The following is a 24755-nucleotide window of genomic DNA, read 5'->3' as shown; positions in this document are numbered from 1 at the left end:
TTCAGCTAGTTCCGTAAGGCCCATAGGATGAATTTCATCAGGCCCTACTAACTTGAATACATATAAATATTCTTTAACCTGTTCTTTCCCTATTTTGGTATGAGTTCCTTGCCCCTTGTTAATATTAATTGGTTTAAGTATCTGGTCACAGTGAAGATTGAAGCCAAAAAAGCATTACACATTTCAACCTTCTGTGTGTCATCCGTTATTTGCTCTCCTTTCCCATTAGTTAATAGAAGAGAAAGGGGAAAGAACGTGTAGGTCTAACATATTTCTAGAACCACTTCTTACTGCTTTTTATGTCCCTTGCTAGGTGTAACTCATTGTGTGTCTTAGCACAAACTGTGTATATTCTCAACTGATTCTCGTATAATGTAGCTTTTGTCTAGGACTGGTGTGTTTCCATTGTATTTGAGAGGAACAGTGGATCGGTGAAGTATAAAAGAACTTGTATATGTTTGGCTCCACAATAACGTCTACATGTCTAGTGCGCCAGCCCCTTAACATTTTCTTTTGTTCACAATGGTTCTGTACCCCAGGAGACTTGAATCTGCAGATGCAATATTGGTGGAGAAAGTCAGTCATAGATAATGAAACATCCCTTCTTATGAGAAAAAAGAAAAACAGCACTCAGAAGAAAACATGAATAGTACAAAACACTAGCATAAAGAAGGGAGAGTTTGAGAATAAACTGAGTTTATAAATTACTATTATTTTAATTGAACCTTTATACTACATGGAATCTGCCATTTTTTCCCCAGAAAGGCTCTATGTTTGAGAACTGTTTCTATGTAAACCTTTGATCCAGTTTCCCTAGTTCAGCTGGTGCAGAGCAGAGATGGCCGTGCTGTAATCCTCTTCCAAATCCAGAACTGTCTGGATAATCTCTTCATCCTCAATGTTTGGCCTTCGGTGCCTTGTCTCAGAACTGCTGCTCGCATCCATAAAGATGGCTAAAACATGGTCTCTAAGGGGGGGCTCACCTGAGTGCCTGTGAACTCTGCTTAACTCATTCACTAGGGCCAGCTGTCCTGATAACTCCTCTATACCCAAACTGTTTGGGTTCCCTACAAAATAAAGGAAAATGCCATGAAAACCAGTCCGTAAGTGTAATCAGTAATTGAAGCAGAGTAAGAGAGGCTGTAAATATCTATAGATACATTATAACCACTCAGGGATCTTTACATGGGCACCAACACCTCTCCCATCATCTACTGGCTGAGGCGTGGCTGAGGAGACCTTTTGTATCCTAGTATGCTGTGAGCTCTGGGCTCCCCACATTGGTTTGCTGTGGGGACAGCTCAGAACCATGGGCGTTCTGTAAATTTTTATCCTGCCCCTCTTATGTCTCCTCTCTAAAGTGAGCAATCCCAGTCATTTTAATCTTTCAGCATACAGGAGTTCTCCAAGCCCTGGATCATTCTTGTCATCCTTCTCTGAACCCCCATCTAGTTCTGCAGTTGTCTCTTTGATAAGGGGTGACCACTCCTGCACACATTATCCAGATGAAGCTCTACCGTTGATGGAGATAAAGGTATTATATTTTCTGCATCACTCTCCATCCCATCCCTTATGAATCCCAACATGCGCATTGAGCAGTGGTCTCCACTGAGCTGTCCAGTGATGCTTAGACGCCGTTCCTGATACAGCTTTTCAGGGCTCCAAATAAGCTGTGTGGGTAATTAATTTTTTTCCTCCAGTGTGCATTACCTGGCATTTATCAATACTGAATTTCATGTGCCAGCTTGTTGCTCATTCATTGAGCTGAGCCGGTACATAGCATAGTTGTAGATATTGGCAAAAATATGACTTTTGCAGGGCAGAGTACCAAGGTTTGAGAAGCACATAGGGGTGTCATTGGCAGAGCTGTGAAAACGTGAAAATGTCCCTTTTCATCCACTCCTTCCCAGTCATAGGTTTTCCCCTACAACAAAATCTGGGCTGCATCTCTTGTTTGGTGGTATAGATGGCAGAGGCGAGGATGGGGGAGTGACATGTTTTATAAGCCCAGAATATATGGCAGTGAAAGAGGTCTGTTAAGTTCCCATTCTATACATACCCAGGGTGAGGTCTCTGTATCCTGCCCCAATACCAAGTGAAAGGCCTGCCTTAGTAGCAAGCATTCTGGGAAGTCTGAATCTGGCCTTAGAAGCAAGTGAATATAGCTTCAAATGGCACCTTTCTCAGAGTAAGCTTGGGGGCTGTAGGCATATAGTAACTGGGGCAGGATGTTTGTCTTGATAATATGCTCCCAGTGCCACTTTTTCAGGTCATTTGATATTGCATTTGGCAGGATTGAGGGATTGCACACAGCTCAGGTAAGCCTGCAGCACATCAATTGCTAAAAATCATAGAATAGGAGGGTTGGAAGGGACCTCAGGAGGTTATCTAGTCCAAGCCCGTGCTCAAAGCAGGGCCAACACCAACTAAATCATCCCAGCCAGGGCTTTGTCAAGCTGGGCCTTAAAAACCTCTAAGGAAGGTCCTTTCTTATGCTGTGCACATGGCTGAGGAATATGCCCAGACCACAGGCAGTGCAGATCTGTGATGATGATCTACTAGCAAGGCTAGTAGGAGAGAGAGGCGCAGGTTGGGATGTGGTGGATCTGAGCTGTGTACAAGCAGTCCTGCCGAAGGCATCAAAGATGAGGAAAAAGACTTTTGGGAGCAGGAGGTCACGGCCGAAGCACTGTAGAGTCTCCATCTTGGCAGTGGGGATACCCTGTCTAGTATGTCTGCCCCCTGGGTTAAGGGGTACACTGATTTGCTATTGGGGCAGCTCGGCAGCATTGAAGGTGGTGAACTGATCATACAGAAGATTTAAGTCAGTGTTGGAAGGGACCTCAGAAGGTCATCTAGTCCAACCCCCTGCTCAAAGCAGGACCAATCCCCAACTAAATCATCCCAGGCAGGGCTTTCTCAAACCAGACCTTAAAAACCTCTAAGGAAGGAGATTCCACCACCTCCCTAGGTAAAGCATTCCAGTGTTTCACCACCCTCCTAGTGAAAAAGTTTAATGTCCAACCTAAACCTCCCCCACTGCAACCTGAGACCATTACTCCTTGTTCTATCATCTGCTACCACTGAGAACAGTGTAGATCCATCCTCTTTGAAAGCAGCTATCAAATCCTGCCTCATTCTTCTCTTCTGCAGACTAAATAATCCCAATTCCCTCAGCCTCTCCTGATCAATCATGTGCTCTAGCCCCCTAATCATTTTTGTTGCCCTCCGGCAGACTCTTTCCAATTTGTCCACATCATTCTTGTGGAAACTGGACACAGTACTCCCGATGAGGCCTCACGAATTCCGAATAGAGGGGAACGATCACGTCCCTCGAGCTGCTGGCAATGCTCCTACGTATACAGCCCAAAAGGCCATTAGCCTTCTTGGCAACAAGGGCACACTGTCGACTCATATCCAGCTTCTTGTCTACTGTAACCCCTCGGTCTTTTTCTGCAGAACTGCTGCCTAGCCACTTTGTCCCTAGTCTGTAGTAGTGCATGGGATTCTTCCATCCCAAGTGTGGGACTCTGCACTCATCTTTGTTGAACCTCAGATTTCTTTTGGCTCAATCCTCTAATTTGTCTAGGTCTCTCCGTATCCTATCCCTACCCTCCAGCATATCTAGCACTCCTCCCAGGTTTAGTGTCATCTGCAAACGTGCTGAGGGTGCAATCCACGCCATCCTCCAGATCATTAATGAAGATATTGAACAAAACCGGCCCCAGGACCAACCCTTGGGGCACTCTGCTTGATACTGGCTTCCAACTAGACATGGAGCCATTGATCACGACCCATTGAGCCTGATGATCTAGCCAGCTTTCTATCCACCTTATAGTCCATTCATCCAGCCCATACTTCTTTAACTTGCTGGCAAGAATACTGTAGAAAACAGTATATCTCCCCTCGGCTGGAGGCATCACCTCTGGGTTGAGAGGGTAGTTTAGCGTCAATGTCGACTCAGTGCTTGGCTTTTTTTGCTGAGCATATTCATCATGCTGCCGCTTAGGGTGCATGGCCATACATCCAGAGTGAACGGGACTGAGACACCAAACACATTTAATCTAGTTTACCAAGCAGCTAGTGGTTGTTAGTGGGGCTGTCAAACGATTAAACAAATTAATCGTGATTAATTGCGCTGTTAAAGAATAGAATACCATTTAGATATTTTTGGATGTTTTCTACATTTTAAAATAATATTGATTTTAATTACAACACAAAATACAAAGTGTACAGTGCTCACTCTGATTTTGATTACAAATATTTGCACTGTAACACAAAATAGTATTTTTCAATTCACCTCAGTACTGTAGTGCAATATCTCTTTATCATGAAAGTTGAACCTACAAATATAGAATTATGTACAAAAAAACCCTGCATTCAAAAATAAAACATGTAAAACTTTAGAGCCTCCAAGTCCACTCAGTCCTACTTCTTGTTCAGCAAGTCACTGAGGCAAACAAAGTTTGTTTTCATTTGCAGGAATTAATTCTGCCTGCTTCTTGTTTACAATGTCATCTGAAAGTGAGACCAGGCATTCTCATGACACTGTTGTAGCTGGCTTTGCAAGATATTTACGTGCCAGATGCTCTCAAGATTCATTTGTCCCTTCATGCTTCAACCACCCATTCAGAGGACATGCATCCATGCTGATGACTGGTTCTGCTCGATAACGATCCAAAATATTGTGGACTGACTCATGTTCAGTTTCATTATCTGAGTCAGATGCCACCAGCAGAAGGTTGATTTTCTTTTTTGGAGGTTCCGGTTCTGTAGTTTCTGCATCAAAGTGTTGCTCTTTTAAGACTTCTGAAAGCATGCTCCACACCTTGTCCCTCTCAGATTTTGGAGGGCACTTCAGATTCTTAAACCTTGGGTCTAGTGCTGTATCTATCCTTAGAAATCTCACATTGGTACCTTCTTTGCGTTTTGTCAAATCTGCAGTGAAAGTGTTCTTAAAATGAACAACATGTGCTGGGTCATCATTTGAGACTGCTATAACATGAAGTATATGGCAGAATGTGGGTAAAACAGCAGAAGACATTGTTCTCCCCCAAGGAGTTCAGTCACAAATTTAATGAACGCGTTATTTTTTAAATGAGCATCATCAGCATGGAAGCATGTCCTCTGGAATTGTGGCCGAAGCATGAAGGGGCATATGAATGTTTAGCATATCTGGCATGTAAATCCCTTGGAATGCCAGCTACAAAAATGCCATGCAAATACCTGTTCTCACTTTCAAGTGACATTGTAAATAAGAAGATGGCAGCATTATCTCCTGTAAATGTAAACAAACTTGTTTGTCTTAGCAATTGGCTGAACAAGAAGGAGGACTGAGTGGACTTGTAGGCTCTGAAGTTTTACATTGGGGTTTGTGTTACATAACTGCACTCAAAAAAAAAACAAACCACCCTCTAAATTTGTAAATTGCATTTTCAGGATAAAGAGATTGCACTATAGTCCTCGTATGAGGTGAATTGAAAAATAGTATTTCTTTCATTTCTACAGTGCAAATATTTGTAATAAAAATCATATAAAGTGAGCACTGTACATTTTATTCTGTATTGTAATTGAAATCAATATATTTCAAAATGTAGAAAAACATCCAAAAATATTTAATAAATTTCAATTAGTATTCTATTGTTTAACAGTGATTAATTGCAATTGATTTCTTTGAGTTAATCACGTGAGTTAACTGAGAGTAATCAACACCCTAGTTTTTAGTAACTTTAGTTATGCCTGATCTGGCTGGATTTGAACAGGTGGCTTCGTGGCAAACAGCTCCATTGCCTGTTATCTGTCGCCTTACATTTACAGGTCCTCACAATCCCTTCTACAAAAGGGTGAGATGATGTTTTTAAAAGACTTCACAGAGCTGAAAAAGCCAGCCTGCCCTGAGTGCAAGGAAGAAGAGCAGAGCTCTAGACTCACCAGGTGTGTCAGGAAGAGCCTGTGGAATGTCTCGGGGGACAGCATGGACTGCTACGTTTGCTTCTGATTTCGTGCATCTTTCAGCATCTTTGCTAGACAGAATAACAGAATGGTTTTGGTTCTCTGGGCAAGCTGCACTGCAGAAGTTTGTCAAATGGTTGACTGCAAAAATGGAGCTTTATAAACATAAGGACTAAATGTAGGGTACACATTCAAATGAAGGTATGGTGACAATGGTTGTATAGTCTGAGACATCTTCTAATGTGCACGTGTAGGGCCCTACCAATTTAATGGCTGTGAAAAGTCGTGTCGTGGACCATGAAATAAGCCCTTCCCTGTGAAATCTGATCTCCCCCTGCTGCTGGGAGCATCCCAGGCAGGGGCTCCTAGCTGCTAGTTGTGGCCAGGTAGGGGCTTGTCCTTCCCCTGCATGTCCTCTCTCAGTGGGGAGATCAGACCCACCTCCAAAAGGCAGTTCAGAGGTGAGGGTGTACCACTCTCACTTCTGTGCTGCAGCAGCCCTGGAGCTGGGTTCGGGGCTTCTGCCGCAGCTCAGGGCACCCAGCCTAGGGGCTTCCATGCACTGGCTCCTGCCACGGCTCGGGGCGCCTGAGCTTGGGGTTTCTGCCCCCAGAGCACCAGCTGGGGCTTGGGACACCCAGGTTCAGGGCACCTAGGGTTGGGGCTTCTGCCCCCATGGCTCTTGCCAGGGCTCAGGGTGCCCAGGCTCGGGGCTTCTGCTCCCCAGGGCTCCTGCCGGGGCTCAGGGCTTCTACGCCTATGGCTCCAGCCAGGGCTTGGGACACCCAGTCTTGGGGCTTCTGCCCCCGCAGCTCCAAATGAAGCTTCCACCCCATGCATCCTGCTGGGGCTCAGGGCTTCTGCCCCCATGTCTTCTGCCAGGGCTTGGGGTTTCTGCCCCTGCAGCTTGTGCCAGGGCTTGGGGTGCCCATTTTTCCAGGGGGCCCCCCAAATTGGCCAGGGCAGGGCCCATGCATTAATCAGACACTGGCTAGGACTAGCAGATAGGAGCCCCCAGCTGTAGCACTTCCAGGAGCATGGGGGAGGTCAGACCCACCTCCACCTCCAGGAGCCTCCTCCAGCTGCAGGAAGCTTGTGCAGCCCAGCTCTGAAGGCAGCACAGAAGTGAGGGGTGCAATCCCTCTGCAACAGCTTTGGCAACCACCGCCGCCTTTTTGGGGGTTGGGCCCCCCACAGTTACAACACTGAAATTTCAGATGTTAACATCTGAAAATGTGGCTAGTTTTCAAATCCAATGGCTGTGAAATTGATTAGAATGGACCATAAATTTGGTAGGGTCCTATGCATGTGAAGGTTTTTTCACATGGTGACTCACCTGAAATTTGTCTCAGACATGAGTATTACTATATTGCATTTCAAGCTCTTTGGAACAGAGACTGTCTTACTGTACAGCACCTAGCACAAAGGAGCCCTGAGACTGAAGTCTCTAGATGCTACTGTAATGCAAATAATAATTAATACTAAACCATTCACAGATTCAGGCCAGAAGACACCATTATGATAACGTAGCCTAAACTCCTACATAACACAGGCTGGAGATACGCTTCACAGCCCTGTGTAGCAAGGCATTAGGAGGGAGGCAAACAGCATTCTCCACCTACAGGCAGAAGGATAAATGTGGGCAAGAGAGGTTGCCCAAAATTGCAGAGAATACTTGTGACAGAGTTGGAAATAGCACCCTGGAGTCCTGATTCTCAGTGCCCCTCTAAGCACTAGAGCCCATTCCCCCTCTCAGAAATAATATCTACTGTCTGAGCTTCTGGAGGAAACATTCTTGCACATATCTCCTCAGAAGTTCCCTCCTCTTGGAAGTCTTGAAACTGGACACCCTGACCATGTCTTAACAGTATTCATGACAAAGAACTGTGAATACAAATTGTACCTTGCGTGCCCTTTCCTCCATCTCTTGCTGTCCCCCAGAGTTCTTGGAAGTTGTCTATCAGGCACAAAAACGGAAGAACGTAGCCAAGTATTTTCCTTACTTGTCAAAGGTTCTCTCTTTGGGCATAAGGGATTTTGGGCAATGCTTACTGGAATAAGGTTTGGTATGAAGACAGGATTCTTTTTTTCCAACACACAGGAGACTGCTGCAGACTGGTCGAGGTAGGAAGATAAGGTAGAAGTAGGATCTCTTCTGTAACTACCTCTGTTCATTTGGTGCAAGGAGGAAGGTGTCTCTGTCTGCAAGTCTGAATTCTGTTTATTGATGCAATCTTCTGAGTGACAGAAAGAAGCTGTGAGATCTTCAAATGCCCTGTCTATAGCTGCAGTCAGTTCCTTCCTGCATCTCCTTAGTTTTTCTGACATCTCACCTAAAAGGGATGAGGTTTCTAGTTACACACTGTATTGTAAGCATATAAGGAAAAAGAAAAGGAGTACTTGTGGTACCTTAGAGACTAACAAATTTATTTGAGCATAAGCTTTCGTGAGCTACAGCTCACTTCATCAGATGCATCCAATGAAGTGAGCTGTAGCTCATGAAAGCTTATGCTCAAATAGATTTGTTAGTCTCTAAGGTACCACAAGTACTCCTTTTCATTTTGCGAATACAGACTAACACGGCTGCTGCTCTGAAACCTGTCATATAAGGAAAGTAAAAGACAACTGCAGTAAGAATAAATTATATCAGTACCTGGAAAGATAATGGAGCAAATAAGCAATCAGTTTGCAAGCACGTAGAAGATAATAAGGTGATAAGTAACAGTCAGCATGGATTTGTCAAGAACAAATCATGTCAAACCAACCTAATAGCTTTCTTTGACGGGGTAACAAGCCTTGTGGAGGGGGGTGGGTGGGAAAGCAGTAGATGTGGTATATTGGACTTTATTAAGGCTTTTTATACTGTCTCCCATGACCTTCTCATAAACAAACTAAGGAAATACAACCTAGATGGAACTAGTATAAGGTAGGTGCATAACTGGTTGGAAAACCTTTCCCAGACAGTAGTTATCTGTAGTTCACAGTCAAGCTGGAAGGGCATATCTAGTGAAGTCCCACGGAGATAAATTCTGGGTTTGGTTCTGTTCAATATCTTTATCAGTGATTTAGATAATGGCATAAAGAGCACACTTATAAAGTTTGCAGATGATACCAAGCAGGGAGGGTTGCAAGTGCTGTGGAGGATAGGATTAAAATTCAGAATAATCCAGAAAAATCTGAAGAAAATGGAATGAAATTCAATAAGTACAAATGCAAAGTACTCCACTTAGGCAGGAACAGTTGCACATACACAAAATAGGAAAATGACTGGCTAGGAAAATGACTGGCTAGGAAGGAGTACTGTGAAAGGGATCTGGGGGCGGTCATAGTAGATCACAAGCTAAATGAGTCAATTACTCCTGGGAGAATTCTGCACTACTGTGCATGTCCATAATTAATGAGCCACACATACTTTTATTTTTTTGCACAGAAAAAAAATTCTGCCAAAATGTTGCTGCAGTTCTGCCTTTTGCCCACAAGAGGGTACTGTGATGATAGAACACAGCAACAGTTCCTGGCCAGCTAAGGAAGAGAAAGGGCTTGCACTACCTTCTTCACAGCACCTGTCAGGCCAGGCCAGGAGCTCACAAGGGCTAGCGGGGGAGGACGGTGCTGAGCTACATAGGGTGGAGGGACACATGGGGACAGGATCAGATGTGCTGACTGAATGGGAGAGGCTAGGGGTCAGCCAGGGTCTTCATGAGGGAAGTTCCCTAACAATCCCTCCCCACCCAAAAAAAAAAAAAACAAAACAAACATGTTCCATACTTCTCCCACCCATACCCAACAACCCTTCAAGTTCACACTCAGGCTCCTTCCCAGCAATTACATCTCTCTCCCTTAGTTCCTCCATTACCCTTAACTCCCCCAAGCCTTTGCACTGCTTCTGAAGGGTGAAGGAAATATGGTTCTGTATTGTAGTTTAAATGAATTATTACTCAGAGTTCAGTTTCAATATGCCTGGTAAGGAATCTATTTGTGAAAACATTTCCTGAATCTTTTTTTGTTTTCTGTACTGTTACAGACGTACTTGCTGATAGCTATTCTGAAATAAATGACCAAAAATAATTGAAACTGGTGTGATTATATGGTGTTATTTTGACAAATAAAATATGCAGAATTTGAAAATATTTTGCCAAGAATTGTTAATTTTTTGGCGCAGAATTCCCCCAAGAGTAAACAGTGTAACACTGTTGCAAAAAAAGCACAAACATAATTCTGGGATGTATTAGCAGGAATGTTGTAAGCAAGACACGAGACGTAATTCTTCCGCTCTACTCCATGCTGATTAGGCTTCAACTGGAGTATTGTGTCCAGTTTTGGGTGCCACATTTCAGGAAATATGTGGACAAATTGGAGAAAGTCAAGAGATAGCAACAAAAATGATTAAAGGTCTAGAAAATGTGACCTATGAGGGAAGATTGGAAAACTTGGGTGTGATGGGTGAACCCCCCCATCTGGTGCCATTTGATGTGCCACCTGATGTGCTGGGGTCCCACTGGTTCCACCTATTCCACCAGCCTGGGTTTCCTCATCCTGTCCTAGCTGTGCCAGGTCCTCAAGCCTTCTCTAGCGTGCATGCGCACGCACCCACCCACCCACATGTAAGGACACCCAGCTGCAGACAGACTGAAATTAGCTCTGTGGGGAAGATTCAGCTCAGTGATTTACTTAGCACTCACGTGCACACCTCCTTTGGAGTGTAAATCCAATATAATATTGTCTTGAACTGTAGAGAGAGATCTGCACAGCGCAAACTCAAAAATTGCCCCCTCCCTCAACATGGAGACAGATATGCACAGCTTCTTGCGCCCCCCCATGAATTGTACAAACTGGGATTTGTAACAAACAAAAAATAAGTTTAACTACAAAAGTTAAATGTTAAGTGATTAAAGGGATAGCAAACAGAACAAAGATTACTGAGCAAACAAAACACAACATGCAAATTAAGCTTAATACATGCAAGAAACAGGTTACAAAATGTAATTTCTCACCCTAAATGATGTTTTAAGCAGGTTGCAGTTTCTGGAGCTTAGAGTTCCAGTTATTTCTCTTTACAGACTGGACCCCTGTCTCAGCCCCTGCCTTTCCCTTCAGGTCTTTTTAGCAATCTTCCTTCTTGGACAGGGAGGCAATGGAGAAGAGTCTTGATTGCCTTACTCCCCAGCCTTAAATAGAATTTACATAAGGCAGGAATCTTTTGTTTCCCAGTCTGACCTCCCACCCCACTCTTAATGGAAAGACACTGAAAGCCCAAGATGGGGGTCTAGTACCAGGTGACCCAGTCACCTGACCCTTTAGTGTCAAAGCAGCAACCCCGGAAGCTTCTGAGGAAGATGGGAGAGTAGTATCTGCTCTTATTATTCTTTCTAATGGCCCATTGAGGCTGATTGGGGGAATGCCCACCAGACAGTAGGCAGATACATACATGGTTGTAATTGTTACATGGTCAGTATTCCTAACCTCAAATACTGAAATGACACATACATATTGGATAAACACATTCAGTAGATCAGAACCTTTCCAAGGATACCTCACATGACCCCATATTGCATAATACATATCTTAGTTATGGCATATTCATATCAACAATATTTTATGCAGAATATGGGGTGCAGTGTCACACTGGGTTTGTTTAGTCTGGAAAAGAGAAGACTGAGAGGGGACATGATAACAGTTTTCAAGTACATAAAAGGTTGTTACAAGGAGGAGGGGAAAAAACAACAACAAAAACGCATTCTTGTTAACCTCTGAGAATAGGACAAGAAGTAATGGGCTTAAATTGCAGCAAGGGCAGCTTAGGTTGGACAATACAAAAAGCTTCCTGTCAGGATAGTTAAGATCTGGAATAAATTGCCTAGGGAGGTTGTGGAATCTGTGTCATTGGAGATTAAGAGCAGGTTAGACAAACACCTGTCAAGGATGTCTAGATAATACTTAGTCCTGCCATGAGTGCAGGGGACTGGACTAGAAGACTTCTTGAGGTCCCTTCAAGTCCTCTGATTCTATAACTAAGGGCTTGTTTTCACTGTTAGAAAAATTCAATATTTTAATCTTACGGTACCTATGTGAGTGAGCTATCTCAAGGCAAAAAACAGTGAAGAGTAGGACCGCAAGGTAAACTAGACCAGGTCACCTTCAGACAGGAGTACAAGGCTGACCTCCTCTAGTTTATCTTGTAAAAGTAAAGTGCCTGCTCTTCACTGTTTTTTTACCTCAGGATAGCTCATGCACATTAGTTACTTTGGAGGTAAAAAAATGCCACTTTTCTTGCAGTGAATACAAGCCCTAAAATAAGCAATGGTGTAAAATGAGGATGAAATTCCAGTTGAGGGTGCTGGAGACCAAGGGAGGTCATCACCAGATCTCCAATACATCCAGATATTCCCTGACTGCAGAGCTGTTACTTTTGCATGAGAATGTTTCTCTTGCAAAGTATTTCCATTATGTGTGTGACTGGTTCGGTCACACAGACCCCCTTGGGACTGTCACCTGACGTGCTGAAACTACCTCTGAGCCCGTTTTCCCTAAAGGCATGGGACTTCAGAACCCTGCCTTCGTGAACCAGACACACCAGTCTGCTGCAACACAGACCCAGATCTGAACCATGCCCCCAAAGCTGCAGGCTTTAACTGAAAGCCACTCAGCAGGTATTTTTGTCTCCAGAACCCAGACACCCAGCTCCCAATGGGATCCAAACCCCAATAAATCCATTTTACTCTGAATAAAGGTTATACAGGGTAAACTCATAAATTGTCCGCCCTCTATAACACTGATAGAGAGATACACACAGCTGTTTGCTCCCCCAGGTATTAATCACTTACTCTGGGTTAATAAAATAACCTTTTTAAAATTAAGCATAAGAAGTAGGATTTAAGTGGTTTCAAGTAATAACAGACAGAACAAAGTAGGTTACCAAGCAAACTAAAACACATGCAAGTCTAAGCCTAATACATTAAGAAACTGAATACAGGTAAAATCTCACCCTCAGAGATGTTCCAATAAGCTTCTTTCGCAGACTAGACTCCTTCCTTGTCTGGGTCCAATCCTTTCCCCTGGTACAGTTCTTGTTAGTTCCAGCTCAGGTGGTAACAAAGGGGATTTCTCATGACTGCAGCCCCTTTGTTCTGTTCCACCCCCTTTAATAGCTTTGGCACAAGGCAGGAATCCTTTGTCTCTCTCTTTGGGTTCCCACCCCTCCTTCTAAATGGAAAAGCACCAGGTTAATGATGGATTCAGTTCAGGTGACATGATCACATGTCCTGTGAGACTTCATTACTCACTTGTTGGCACACAGGAAGTCTTACAAGTAAAGAGAGCCATTTACAACCAATTGTCCTGATTAATGGGAGCCATCAAGAGTCCAAACCACCATTAACGGCCAACACTTTGCATAATTACAATAGGACTTCAGGGTTATATTTCATTTTCCTAGTTTCAGATACAAGAATGATACATTCATACAAATAGCATGACCACACTCAGATTATAAGCTTTGTAATGATACTTTACAAGAGACCTTTTGCATAAAGCATACTCCAGTTATATCATATCCACACTTATAAACATATTTTTATAAAAATATGGAGTGCAAGGTCACAATATGTAAATTCAGTATTCCAAAATCACCACATTAAAATATCTATATGTTCATCTACCCACCTTGCTATCTAGCTGTAGAATTTAAATGGCACTAATCCCCAATGCATCCTCATACCATCCTAGGGTTCAGTTCATTATACTTGGGTTTTGCCTCAGAAGGGGGTGAAAGGCATGATAGATGTATGGCTGTGTGCTGGCCATTCATAAAAGCATGACTGTATAAGCCATTGCTACGTGGAAATTTGAAGACATATGTGCCTTGTTTTCTAACAAGAGTGTAAATTTGAACACACAGAGAACCAAACCCTGCTACTTTAGAAGCTATCCAGATTTCAAAAATTAGATGGATGTCTAATTTGAGTATCTTGAACTAGGAAATAGATTCTACAACACAGACAACTCTCTAGGTTCTGAATCCATCAGACAGTCATTAAAGAGGTCTTTCCTGGGCACAGCAACTGGTGTCCATTCAAAAAGGTGGGATGAATTAGTCTGCTCTAGAAAACCCAATAATAATGGGGGATTGCAACTCCCCCCATATTGACTGGGTAAATGTCGCTTCAGGATGGGATGCAGAGAGAGAGTATCTAGACACCGTTAATGACTGCTTCTTCGAGCAGCTAGGCCTAGAAACCACAAGGGGAGAGGCAATCCTTGATTTAGTCTTAAGTGGAGCACAGGATCTGGGCCTAGGGATTCATGTAGTTGCACCACTCAATAACAACAACCATCATGTAATTAAATTTAATATCCTAGTGTGTGTGGGGCGGGGGAATATAAAGAAACTTACCACAGGAGTATTTAACTTCAAAATGGGGAAGTACACAAAAATGAAAAAGCTAGTTAAACAGAAATTAAAAGGAACAGTCGCAAGGGTGAAATGCCTGTAAGCTGCATGGAAGCTATTTTATAACGCCACAATAGAGGCTTGAACTAAATGTATGCCCCAAATAAAAAAAAAAAATTAAAAAAACCAGTAAGAGGACCAGAAAATGCCACTATGGCTACTCACCACTGCAACTCACCACTGCAGCACCTCCTGCTGGCTTCCTGGAGATTAGCTCTGCTAGCCAGTGTGCCCTCTTCTGGTGCTGTCTCACCCGCCATCAGTTCTGTTCCTGGACCCATGTCGTTCCAAGGACCACGGCGTCCTCTTCAGGACAGAGCCCTCCAGCCATGACATATTCTGTTCTCCCCCCTTCCGGAGGAACTGCAGGTTTCTGTCCAGCCACTTCCCTCAGTAGCAACTGCCACCAGTTGTCTGGCCACTTCCTCAATGGTGTTGGGGGAACCCAGGCCTGCCCACTACTCTGGCTCCCAACACAGGGACCCCACAGATAGCTGCCATTTGCTGCATTCCCTCCAACTCCTCAGTTGATTTCCTTGGGCCACCTCCCCGTGGCCCCCCAGAAACCTTTTCATCCCTGTCTCAGGGCTTCAGCCTGCAAATCGCTGCAGCTCCCCAATCAATGCTAGCAGCACTGCTCTGTCCAGGATGCTAGCAACCTTCCCCCTGATCTTCCCTTCTCAAGCTCCAAGCAGCTACTGAAGTTTATCTGCCCCTCAGCCCTTCTTATATGGGCCTGCCAGGCCCTGATTGGCTGCTCTCTCAGCCCTTCACTGATTGGCTGCCTCCTGCACAGCCTCCCTAGGGCTCTATTAACCCCTTAGTGCCCAGTGTAAGGCAGGTGCCCCATCACACAGGCAAAAAGGCGCCCTTTAAAAAATGGAAGGCAAATCCTGCTGAGGAAGATAGAAAAGAGCATATACTCTGGCAAGTCAAGTGTAATTAGGTAGGCCAAAAAAGAATTTGAAAAGCAACTAGCAAAAGACACAAAAATCAACACAAAAAAAAAAAAGGTTTTAAGTATATCAGAATCAGGAAGCCGGCCAAACAACCAGTGAAGCCACTGGACGACCAAAGTGCTAAAGGAGCATTCAAGGAAGACAAGGCCATTGCAGAGAATCTAAATGAATTCTTTAATTGGTCTTCACTGCAGAGGATGTGAGGGAGACTCCCACACCTGAGCCATTCTTTTTAGATAACAAATCTGAGGAACTGTCTCAGATTGAGCTATGCAGTGTTGCTGTAGCTGTTTTGGTCCCAGGATATTAGAGAAGCAAGATGGGTGAGATAATATCTTTTATTGGTGAGACAAGCTATTGAGCTTACATAGAACTCTTCTTCCATCCTGAAGAGACTCCAGAGGCAATTCTGGCAATTACAGGCTGGTAATCCTAAATTCGGTACCAGGCAACTTGGTTGAAACTATAGTAATGAACAGAATTATCAGATACACAGATGAACATGATATATTGGGGAAGAGTCAACACAGCTTTTGTCATCATGCCTCAACATGGGTGATCCAGTGGATATAGTGTACTTGGACTTTCAGAAAGTCTTTGACAGGGTCCCTCATCAAAGTCTCTTAAACCAAGTAAGTAGTCATGGGGTAGGAGGGACGGTGTCTCATGGATTAGTTGCTGGTTAAAAGATAGGAAACAAAGGGTAGGAATAAATGGCCAGTTTTCACAGTGGTAAGAGATAAATATCAAGGTCGCCCAAGGATCTGTCCTGGGACCTGTTCTGTTCAGCATATTCATTAATAATCTGGAAAAGGGGATAAGCCGTGAGCTGGCAAAATTTGAAGATGATACTACATTACTCAAGATGGTTAAGTCCAAAGCAGACTGCGAAGAGTTACAAAGGTATCTCATAAAACTGGTTGACTGGGCAACAAAGATGGCAGATGAAATTTAATTTTGATACTTGCAAAACAATGCACACTGGAAAAAATAATCCTGACTACAAATACAAAAATATGGAGTCTAACTCAGCTGTTAGAAAAAGTTCTTGGAGTCATTCTCTGAAAACATCTGCTCAATGTGCAGGGGTAGTCAAAAAAGTGAACTGAATGTTAGGAGCCATTAGGAAAGGGATAGATAATAAGACAGAACATATCATAATGCCATGAACTAGACACTATACTGAGCAACATCAAACCCGGAATGGTGGCAGGATACAACATTTTGCCAGATTTCCTGAAACACCTTGGAACCAACAGCAGTCAATGGTTATCCAAATTTCTGATGCAGATTGTCAATGAGGATAACCTGTCAAGAATCTGGAGAATGTCAAAAGTGATGGCCCTTCTAAAATCCAGAAAGAACCTGTACAGGGCAGGAAGCTGCTGATAAATCTCTCTACAATCTGTCATCTTCAAAGTCCTGGAGTGCCTTATCCTCCAGCATATATAAATTGCACTTTAACGACAAAGAGATTGCACTACAGTACTTGTATGAGGTGAATTGAAAAATACTATTTCTTTTGTTTATCACTTTTACAGTGCAAATATTTGTAATCAAAAATAATATACACTTTGATTTCAATTACAACACAATACAATATGTATGGAAATGTAGAAAAACATCCAAAATATTTAATAAATCTCAATTGGTGTACTATTGTTTAAAACTGCTATTAATCGCAATTAATGTTTTTGAGTTAATCGCGTGAGTTAACTGTGAATAATCGACAGCCCTACTAGCAATTAATAACCATAGATATCAACAAGTCAGACACTAAATACTGAGGAGCTTTAATTACCAATGACAATTTGGGGAAGGAGGAAATTAAGGCAGGGTTACAGAGTGGGAACAGCTGTTGCTTTTCTCTGCAGAGATTTTTTAGTTTCAAACAGCTGAGAAGACCAAGCTACAAGACCATTATATGGCCTATTGCTTTATGTAGATGTGAGACCTTACTAAGGTGGAAGAAAGACAGCTAAATATCTTCAAAGTAAAGTGTTGAGATGGATTGTTGGACCAACTGGGGGGATGATAGGTGGAAAAGAAGATTTAATAGGGAACTGTAGCAGATCTATGCAGAACCAAATATAGTAAATGTAGTGAAATCGCAGTGCAAGAAAAGAGAGGACTTGAGACAGCTTTGAAAATAACATGGGTAGCTCAGCTCAGCTTAGAATAAGTGAACATAACTCCCAGGACAGTGCAACATGGCTCTGACCAATAATAATGAGGATGTGTGTGCTGGGGGCTCTCCTCTCTGCCAGAGTGAGCTAAACTGTTGCACCCCATGGAGCTGCAGACATTCTCCCAGGAATTTCTCCAGGACGCAGTTCAATGCCAACAGCTTTATTAGCATGGATAACACCCTGGTGCCATTGGCAGGTCTGATTAATGGAGTATGATGTGAATCCAAGGCACTTTTTGAAGGGTCTTTGACACTGCGAGGAACAATCTTGACAGTCCCTTACTCCCATATCAAGGCTCTTAGCCCTGGTCTACACTGGGCGGGGTCGACTTAAGATACGCAACTTCAGCTACGCAAATAGCATAGCTGAAGTCAGTGTTTCTTAGGTCGACTTACCTGGCTGTGAGGACGACGGCGAGTCAACCGCTGCCACTCCCCCATCGACTCCACTTCTGCCTCTCATGATCTGAAGTTCCAGAGTCGACAGGGAGCGCATTCGGGGATCGATTTATCACGTCTAGACAAGACACAATAAATCGATCCCCGATAGATCGATCACTACCCGCCGATCCGGTGGGTAATGAAGACCTGCCCTTAGAAGCATAGAATCATAGAATATTAGGGTTGGAAGAGACCTCAGGAGGTCATCTAGTCCAATCCCCTACTCAAAGCAGGACCAACACTAACTAAATCATCTTCTTTCCCTTTGGGCAGTGCCTTGTTCTTTGCTTGTGATACAGACGTATATGGACCATGCACAGAGGCAACTCCTTGAGCCTGTCTCCCAGCCCTGAGCCCAGGATCCACTGGGCCTGCTGTGACCCTTGCAGCAGCACATGACACTGGCTATGCCACCCCTCCTTGAATGGCATTCCCCTCCTTCATTGGGAGGAGGGCTGGAAGCAGAAGGTAGGGGCAGGATTTCCTGCCAGCACTTTAGCCAGCCAGGGCTCTGGGGGGGAAGAGGGCTGCTCCCTGAGTCACTGCCCATCCCCAGCCAGCCAGGGCTCTGGAGGCAGGGCCAGATTTCACAGCTCTGCTGCTTACATGTGGAGTGAGGGCTGCACACATGTAACTGCCTTCAACTGAAAGACACTTCGCCCTGTTGTGAGAGACAAACCACTGTGAGTTAGAAAATCTATCTGCACCCTGGTTCTGCAGGGTAAAAAACAACAGACTATATACACAGATCTCCTTTCACCTGGGTTGGCGTGAGTTCCTCAGGGCCCTCTCTGTACCATCGGGAGAATAGCACTGCCCTACCTCACAGGGACTGGGAGGAGAAATACATTAGGGCTTGGGAAGGCACTCAGTACCTTCAATAGCTGTATTAAAAATACAGCGCATCCGCCTCGATTGCATAGCATCTACTCTTTGAGCATAGAATGAATTTTGTAAGAATTTACAGATTAATTAAAAATTAATTTTAAAAGGGTCTTTTAAGAATGTAAAAAGAAAAGGAGTACTTGTGGCACCTTAAAGACTAACCAATTTATTTGAGCATAAACTTTCGTGAGCTACAGCTCACTTCATCGGATGCATACTGTGGAGTGAGCTGTAGCTCACGAAAGCTTATGCTCAACTAAATTGATTAGTCTCTAAGGTGCCACAAGTACTCCTTTTCTTTTTGCGAATACAGACTAACACGGCTGTTACTCTGAAACCTATCATTATTTTAAGAAATGTAGTCTCTTTTCTTTGTCCCAAGTGATCTTAATAGCAGAATAAGATGGACTCTTCAAATGTTCCATATAGTCAAAATTCTTTTAAGTCTTGTGCATAGGCTATATTGAAGAAATCAAGTAGTAATTAAGTTAATGAGTGTTGTGTCTAATTGGTATGATCATATAGGCTACAGACAGGATCAGAACCACAGCTCAGGTAATTCCAAGTACAGCCAGCCATTGTGACATCAGATGTAATTTAACTCTTCCTCTGCAGCTAATTTGCATACAATAATTCTATGAAGGAATTATAACGACTCAGAGGTCTGAGGGAAGCTGAATTAACGTCAAGAGCTCTCACTTGTTCATTGCTCAACTCAACTGTCAGCATGGTAAAGGTCCCATGCTAGCTTGGGCATCAGTGCTTCAAAGAAGCCCAAGGTGCTGCTGCCCCAGCTCCACCATACATGGAGCCAGCAGTGCCAGGGGAGCTGAGGCAGCAACATCAGAGGATTCTGACGTTTCATGCAGTGCTGGGCATGGTGACCAAGGAGAGCAAAAGGCTTGTTTGGTGAAACCTTTTACTGTGTATCTTGACTTTGGGTTACCTGGAAGGGGAGGATTTTAGCCTTCTACCCAAACTGATCCATGACTTTACAAATTAAACTGACCAACCAGCTGCTGGGAGACAGTCGAGCAGCCACGAAATGGAGGCACAGCCACGGCCTGGCGAGAGAGAGGTTGGGACAGCCGTTACTGAGTAGAAGGAAATGGCATGGCTTTAGATTAGCATTGTGTGGGAAGGCACTGTTGAACAGAATTGCCATTGCAGAAATGGAGTGATTGTTTAAGTTTCGGAGTTTCTAACTTTAGAATTACTTTTCATAGAATCATAGGATTGGAAGGGACCTCAGTGGGTGATCTAGTACAGTCCCCTGCACTCAAGGCAGGATTACATAATAACTAGACCATTCCTGACAGGTGTTTGTCTAACCTGTTCTTAAAAACCTCCAATGACAGAGATTCCACAACCTCCCTAGGCAATTTGTAACCCTGACAGTTAGGAAGTTTTTCCTAATGTCCAACCTAAACCCTTGCTGCAATTTAAGCCCATTGCTTCTTGTTCTATCCTCAGAGGTTGAGAACAATTTTTCACCCTCTTCCTTGTAACGACCTTTTATGTCAGTGATTTTCAGCCTTTTTTATCTGCAGACCCATAAAAAATTCAAATAGAGGTGCAGACCCCTTTGGAAATCTTAGACAGTCTGCGGACCACAGGTTGAAAACCACTGTTTTATGAACTTGAAAACTGTTCTCACATCCCCTCAGTCTTCTCTTCTCCAGACTAAACAGACCCAATATTTTCAGTCTCCCCTCATAGGTCATGTTTTCTATATCTTTAATAATTTTTTGTCCAGATTTCTCCAATTTATCCACATCTTTCCTGAAATGTAGCTCCCAGAACTGGACCCAATACTCCAGCTGAGGCCTAATCAGCGCTGAGTAGAGCAGAAGAATTACTTCTGTGTCTTACTTACAACACTCCTGCTAATACATCCCAGAATGATGTTTGCTTTTTTTCCAAGTGTTACATTGTTGAGTCATATTTAGCTTGTGATCCACTATCACCCCCAGATCCCTTTCCACAGTACTCCTACCTAGGCACTCATTTCCCATTTTGTATGTGTGCAGCTTATTGTTCCTTTCTAAGTGGAGCACTTTGCATTTGTCCTTATTTAATTTCATCCTGTTTACTTCAGACCATTTCTCCAGTGTGTTCAGATCATTTTGAATTTTAATCCTATCCTCCAAAGCATTTGCAACCCCTCCCAGCTTGGTATTGTCCACAAACTTTATAAATCATAGAATCATAGAATATCAGGGTTGGAAGGGACCCCAGAAGGTCATCTAGTCCAACCCCCTCCTCGAAGCAGGACCAATTCCCAGTTAAATCATGTACTCTCTTTGCCATTATCTAAATCATTGATGAAGATATTGAACAGAACTGGGCCCAGAACTGACTCAATATGTCCTTCCAGCTTGATTGTGAACCACTGAGAACTACTGTCTGGGAATGGTTTTCCAACCAGTTTTGCACCCGTTTTATAGTAGCTCCATCTAGGTTGTATTTCCCTAGTTTGTTTATGAGACGGTCATGTGAGACAGTATCAAAAGCCTTACTAAGGTCAAGATATACCACACCACTTCCCCCCATCCATAAGGCTTGTTACTCTGTCAAAGAAAGCTATTAGGTTGCTGAGATACAATTTGTTCTTGGCAAATCCATGCTGACTTACTTCTCACCTTCTAGGTGTTTGTAAATTGATTGCTTAATTATTTGCTCCATTATCTTTCCAGATACTGAAGTTAAGCTAAGTTAGCTATTTGGTTCAATTGTTACCAGCAGGCCCATTGTTTTTATTATAGGCAGTGCAGGTAGAACCACCTATCGTACAGTTGCCCGATGTATACTACCGTAAGACCCTATTTTTAGTTGCTTATAATTTTGCCAAACTTTAACCATTTGGGTTTAAATTTTCCATACCAGATGTCTGCCTCAGGCTGAATGTTTTTGGAAAGTTTCAGTGATAACGGTATAGCCACTTCCAAGAACATCACCATATGAAAAAAAAATCTTACATCTGTTTTGTTGAGAAGCTCTAGTGCTTCTGTGCTTTGGAGCACGGACTTGAAATGTGGCAAGCAGCTCACACTGGAGTCAAGGTGACTCTGGGAAAATTCACTCAAATTTGACCTCTAGAAATCTCAGTTTGCACATACTCAGGATTGATTTGTTAGTGTTTGGCTGCTAAATTCTCTAGAGATTCTAATTTCCCCTCCCTTGGTGGCTCACTCTCCTGCACCCTCACTCACTTTCACTGGGCTGGGGCAGGGGGTTGGGGTGAGGGGTTCAGGGTGTGGGAGGGGGCTCCAGGCTGGGGTCAAGGGATTTGGAGTGTGATAGGGGGCTGTGGGTTGAGGTGCAGGAGAGGGTACGGGCTCCGGGCTGGGGCCAGGGATGAGGGGATTGGGGTCCAGGAGGGGGCTCCAGGATGGGGCCAAGGGATTCAGAGTGCCGGAGGGGTCTGCCGGTTGAGGTGCAGGATGGGGTACAGACTCTGGGCTGGGGGTGTGGGTTCTGAGGTGGGGCCAGGGATGAGGGGTTCAAAGTGTAGGAGGGTGCTCAGGGCTGGGGCTCAGGGTTGGGGTGCGTGCTTCCCTCGGTCAGCTCCTGGTCAGCTCCCTGCCTGTCCTGGTCTGGCTCCTGGGCAGGGGGGCCAGGAGGCTCCATGTGCTGCTCTCACCTGCAGGCATCGCCCCCCTCCCCCGCAGCTCCCATTGGCCACGGTTCCCAGCCAATGGGAGTGCAGAGTGCAGAGCCAGTGCTCAGGGCAGGGGCAGTGCATGCAGGCCTGTGTCCCCCACCTAGGAGCCAGAGCTGCTGGCCACTTCCGGCCCACAGTGCAGAGCCAGGACAGGTAGGGACTAGCCTGCCCTAGATCCGCAGCACTGCCAACCAGAATTTTAATGACCCAGGTGGCAGTGCTGACAGGAGCTGCACCAAATGCCTGGCAACCCTAACCTGTTCTTGCTATGAAGTGCAGGGTTGGGGGCAGGGAAGGGGGGAGTCTGTTGTCTGTAGGGCCAGATGGAGGGAGATACAGACTCTATAAGTTCAGTGGTTGGGGCCCTTCCTGGGATGTGGGAGATCCACATTTGGATCCTGACTCTGCCTGATTTGGGGAAGGGATTGTAATGTGACTTCTCCCAGAACACCCAATAGCTGTGGGAGCTCTGGGTTTAGTTGCTTGCTTCAAATCAGTCAGAGCTGGTTTCAAACCTGGGTCTCCCACATCCCCAGTGCATGCTGTAGCTATTGGGCACACATGTCCCCACCAGCCAGCCACAAAAATTCCCGCTCTGCTTGTGTCCAATTGCTTTTTGTGCAAGGCATGATCACACCTACTGAATCAGGCTCTGGAGACGAGACAGACAGGGGAACACCTAATTTGTGAATCTCCATGTGCACTAGCCACCAAACAGCTTGATGGCCTCAGGGATTCAGCGGTTATGTGCATACCCACCAGCAAAATTTAGGGGCTGTAACCCTTCTCCGGGAGCTAGCCACCTGAGCCCAGTCCTCTCTTTCTCACAAAAAAACCCACAACCCTCCCCCCCGCCCAGATCCATGCACATCTTCCCACTCCTCCTTTATAGCCAGTAATCCAGGATTAGGACACTCAAATCCATGAGCTGCCTGATTTGGAGTAGGGCCTTGAACCCAGGTCCCGTATACCCTTAGTGAGTGCCCGGACCACCAGGTTATTGTGGACACAAGCCACGCATACCTGAAGATGTGCTCTGAGGCCCAATTGGTGAGATAGGCAGGGGACCATGTTTCAGAATCCCACTTCAGGGCCACAGGGGTTTTCTCTCACATGAGAGTACAGAGCTGCTCATTCGCTGTAGGGTGGTGTCAGGACTTAGGAGGCTATTCACATGCCTACTTGCCAGGAATTTAGGCACCTACCGGGTTAGGCAGCAGCTGAGTGGTGAACTTGAGTGGTGATCCACACAAATGGTGGACTTAGGTGCCTAAAGAAGCAGAGAGGCACTTAAGTCCCTTTGTGAATCCAGCCCAGGGTTTTTAAATCATGCCAGTGTCATTGCAAGCATGTTTTATTGTCAGGGGAATTGTGCTTAGTTATGATCATTGAAAAGGTCACTTTCACTAAGTGACAGTGTTGTCCAAGTCTGTACTTGGAGCAGGCAGTAACTGGTCTCTCTACTGAAGTGAGTAAATGAGGCATTTGTGAGGGCGATCACTGCTTCCTGTGAACTCTCTGGACCATGTTGTTCCTGATTTCTCATAACTGAAGCAGCACTTCCCCACTCTGCCGCCCCCAGTCAGTGTTTGCTCTTCTGGCAGAGAAGATGAACAGTGAGTATTAATTTTCCTTTTTTGTGGATGGCCTCATCATCCCCCCTCCCCACCATACTCACCATCTCCTGTAGAGCCGGGTTACTGGACTGGCAAGACCAGATGTGGCTGGGCCCTTCAGGGCAGGCCTAGCCTGGTCTCGGTCCTTCTGGGGAGTAACAGCAACAGGACAAGCAAAATCCCAGTTAGTAATTACACCAGCCTCCTTCCTCAGGGCTGATGGCCAGAACTGCTGCCATATCAGTCTGTCCTGCGGGCTCCCAACAGCCAGGTCCTTCCTGCCCTAACTGCCATGGAACCTTCCCGCCCCCTGCCCCTGGCCAGGGCTGCCCCTGTGGCCGCACTTACCATTCCCTTCTCCTGCAGGCATCCTCATGACATTCACAGGCTCTTAAACTGTCATGAGGGAAACAGCTACTAATGTCCTCTTCTGCCCCAGACCTCACCAGAGTAACCTATGGCAATTCATAGAATCATAGAATATCAGGGTTGGAAGGGACCTCAGGAGGTCATCTAGTCCAACCCCCTGCTCAAAGCAGGACCAACACCAACTAAGTCATCCCAGCCAGGGCTTTGTCAAGCCTGACCTTAAAAACTTCTA

At 44.7% G+C, this 24755-nt stretch overlaps 1 protein-coding gene across 1 annotated transcript; it reads right to left on the bottom strand.

The window, feature by feature from the left end:
- Window positions 1-813: 813 nt before the first annotated feature.
- Window positions 814-14732, bottom strand: C7H3orf62 (chromosome 7 C3orf62 homolog). Its single transcript, XM_077823207.1, is given in 5 exon segments — window positions 814-1067; window positions 5932-6023; window positions 7856-8285; window positions 14580-14679; window positions 14682-14732. Coding segments are annotated over 5 exon segments (927 nt in total).
- Window positions 14733-24755: the final 10023 nt, after the last annotated feature.

The sequence above is a fragment of the Eretmochelys imbricata genome, chromosome 7 (assembly GCF_965152235.1).
Source record: "Eretmochelys imbricata isolate rEreImb1 chromosome 7, rEreImb1.hap1, whole genome shotgun sequence".
Classification (NCBI taxonomy): Eukaryota; Metazoa; Chordata; order Testudines; family Cheloniidae; genus Eretmochelys; species Eretmochelys imbricata.
Note: the sequence above shows the minus strand (reverse complement) of the source record. Positions and strands in the feature narration are given on the sequence as shown.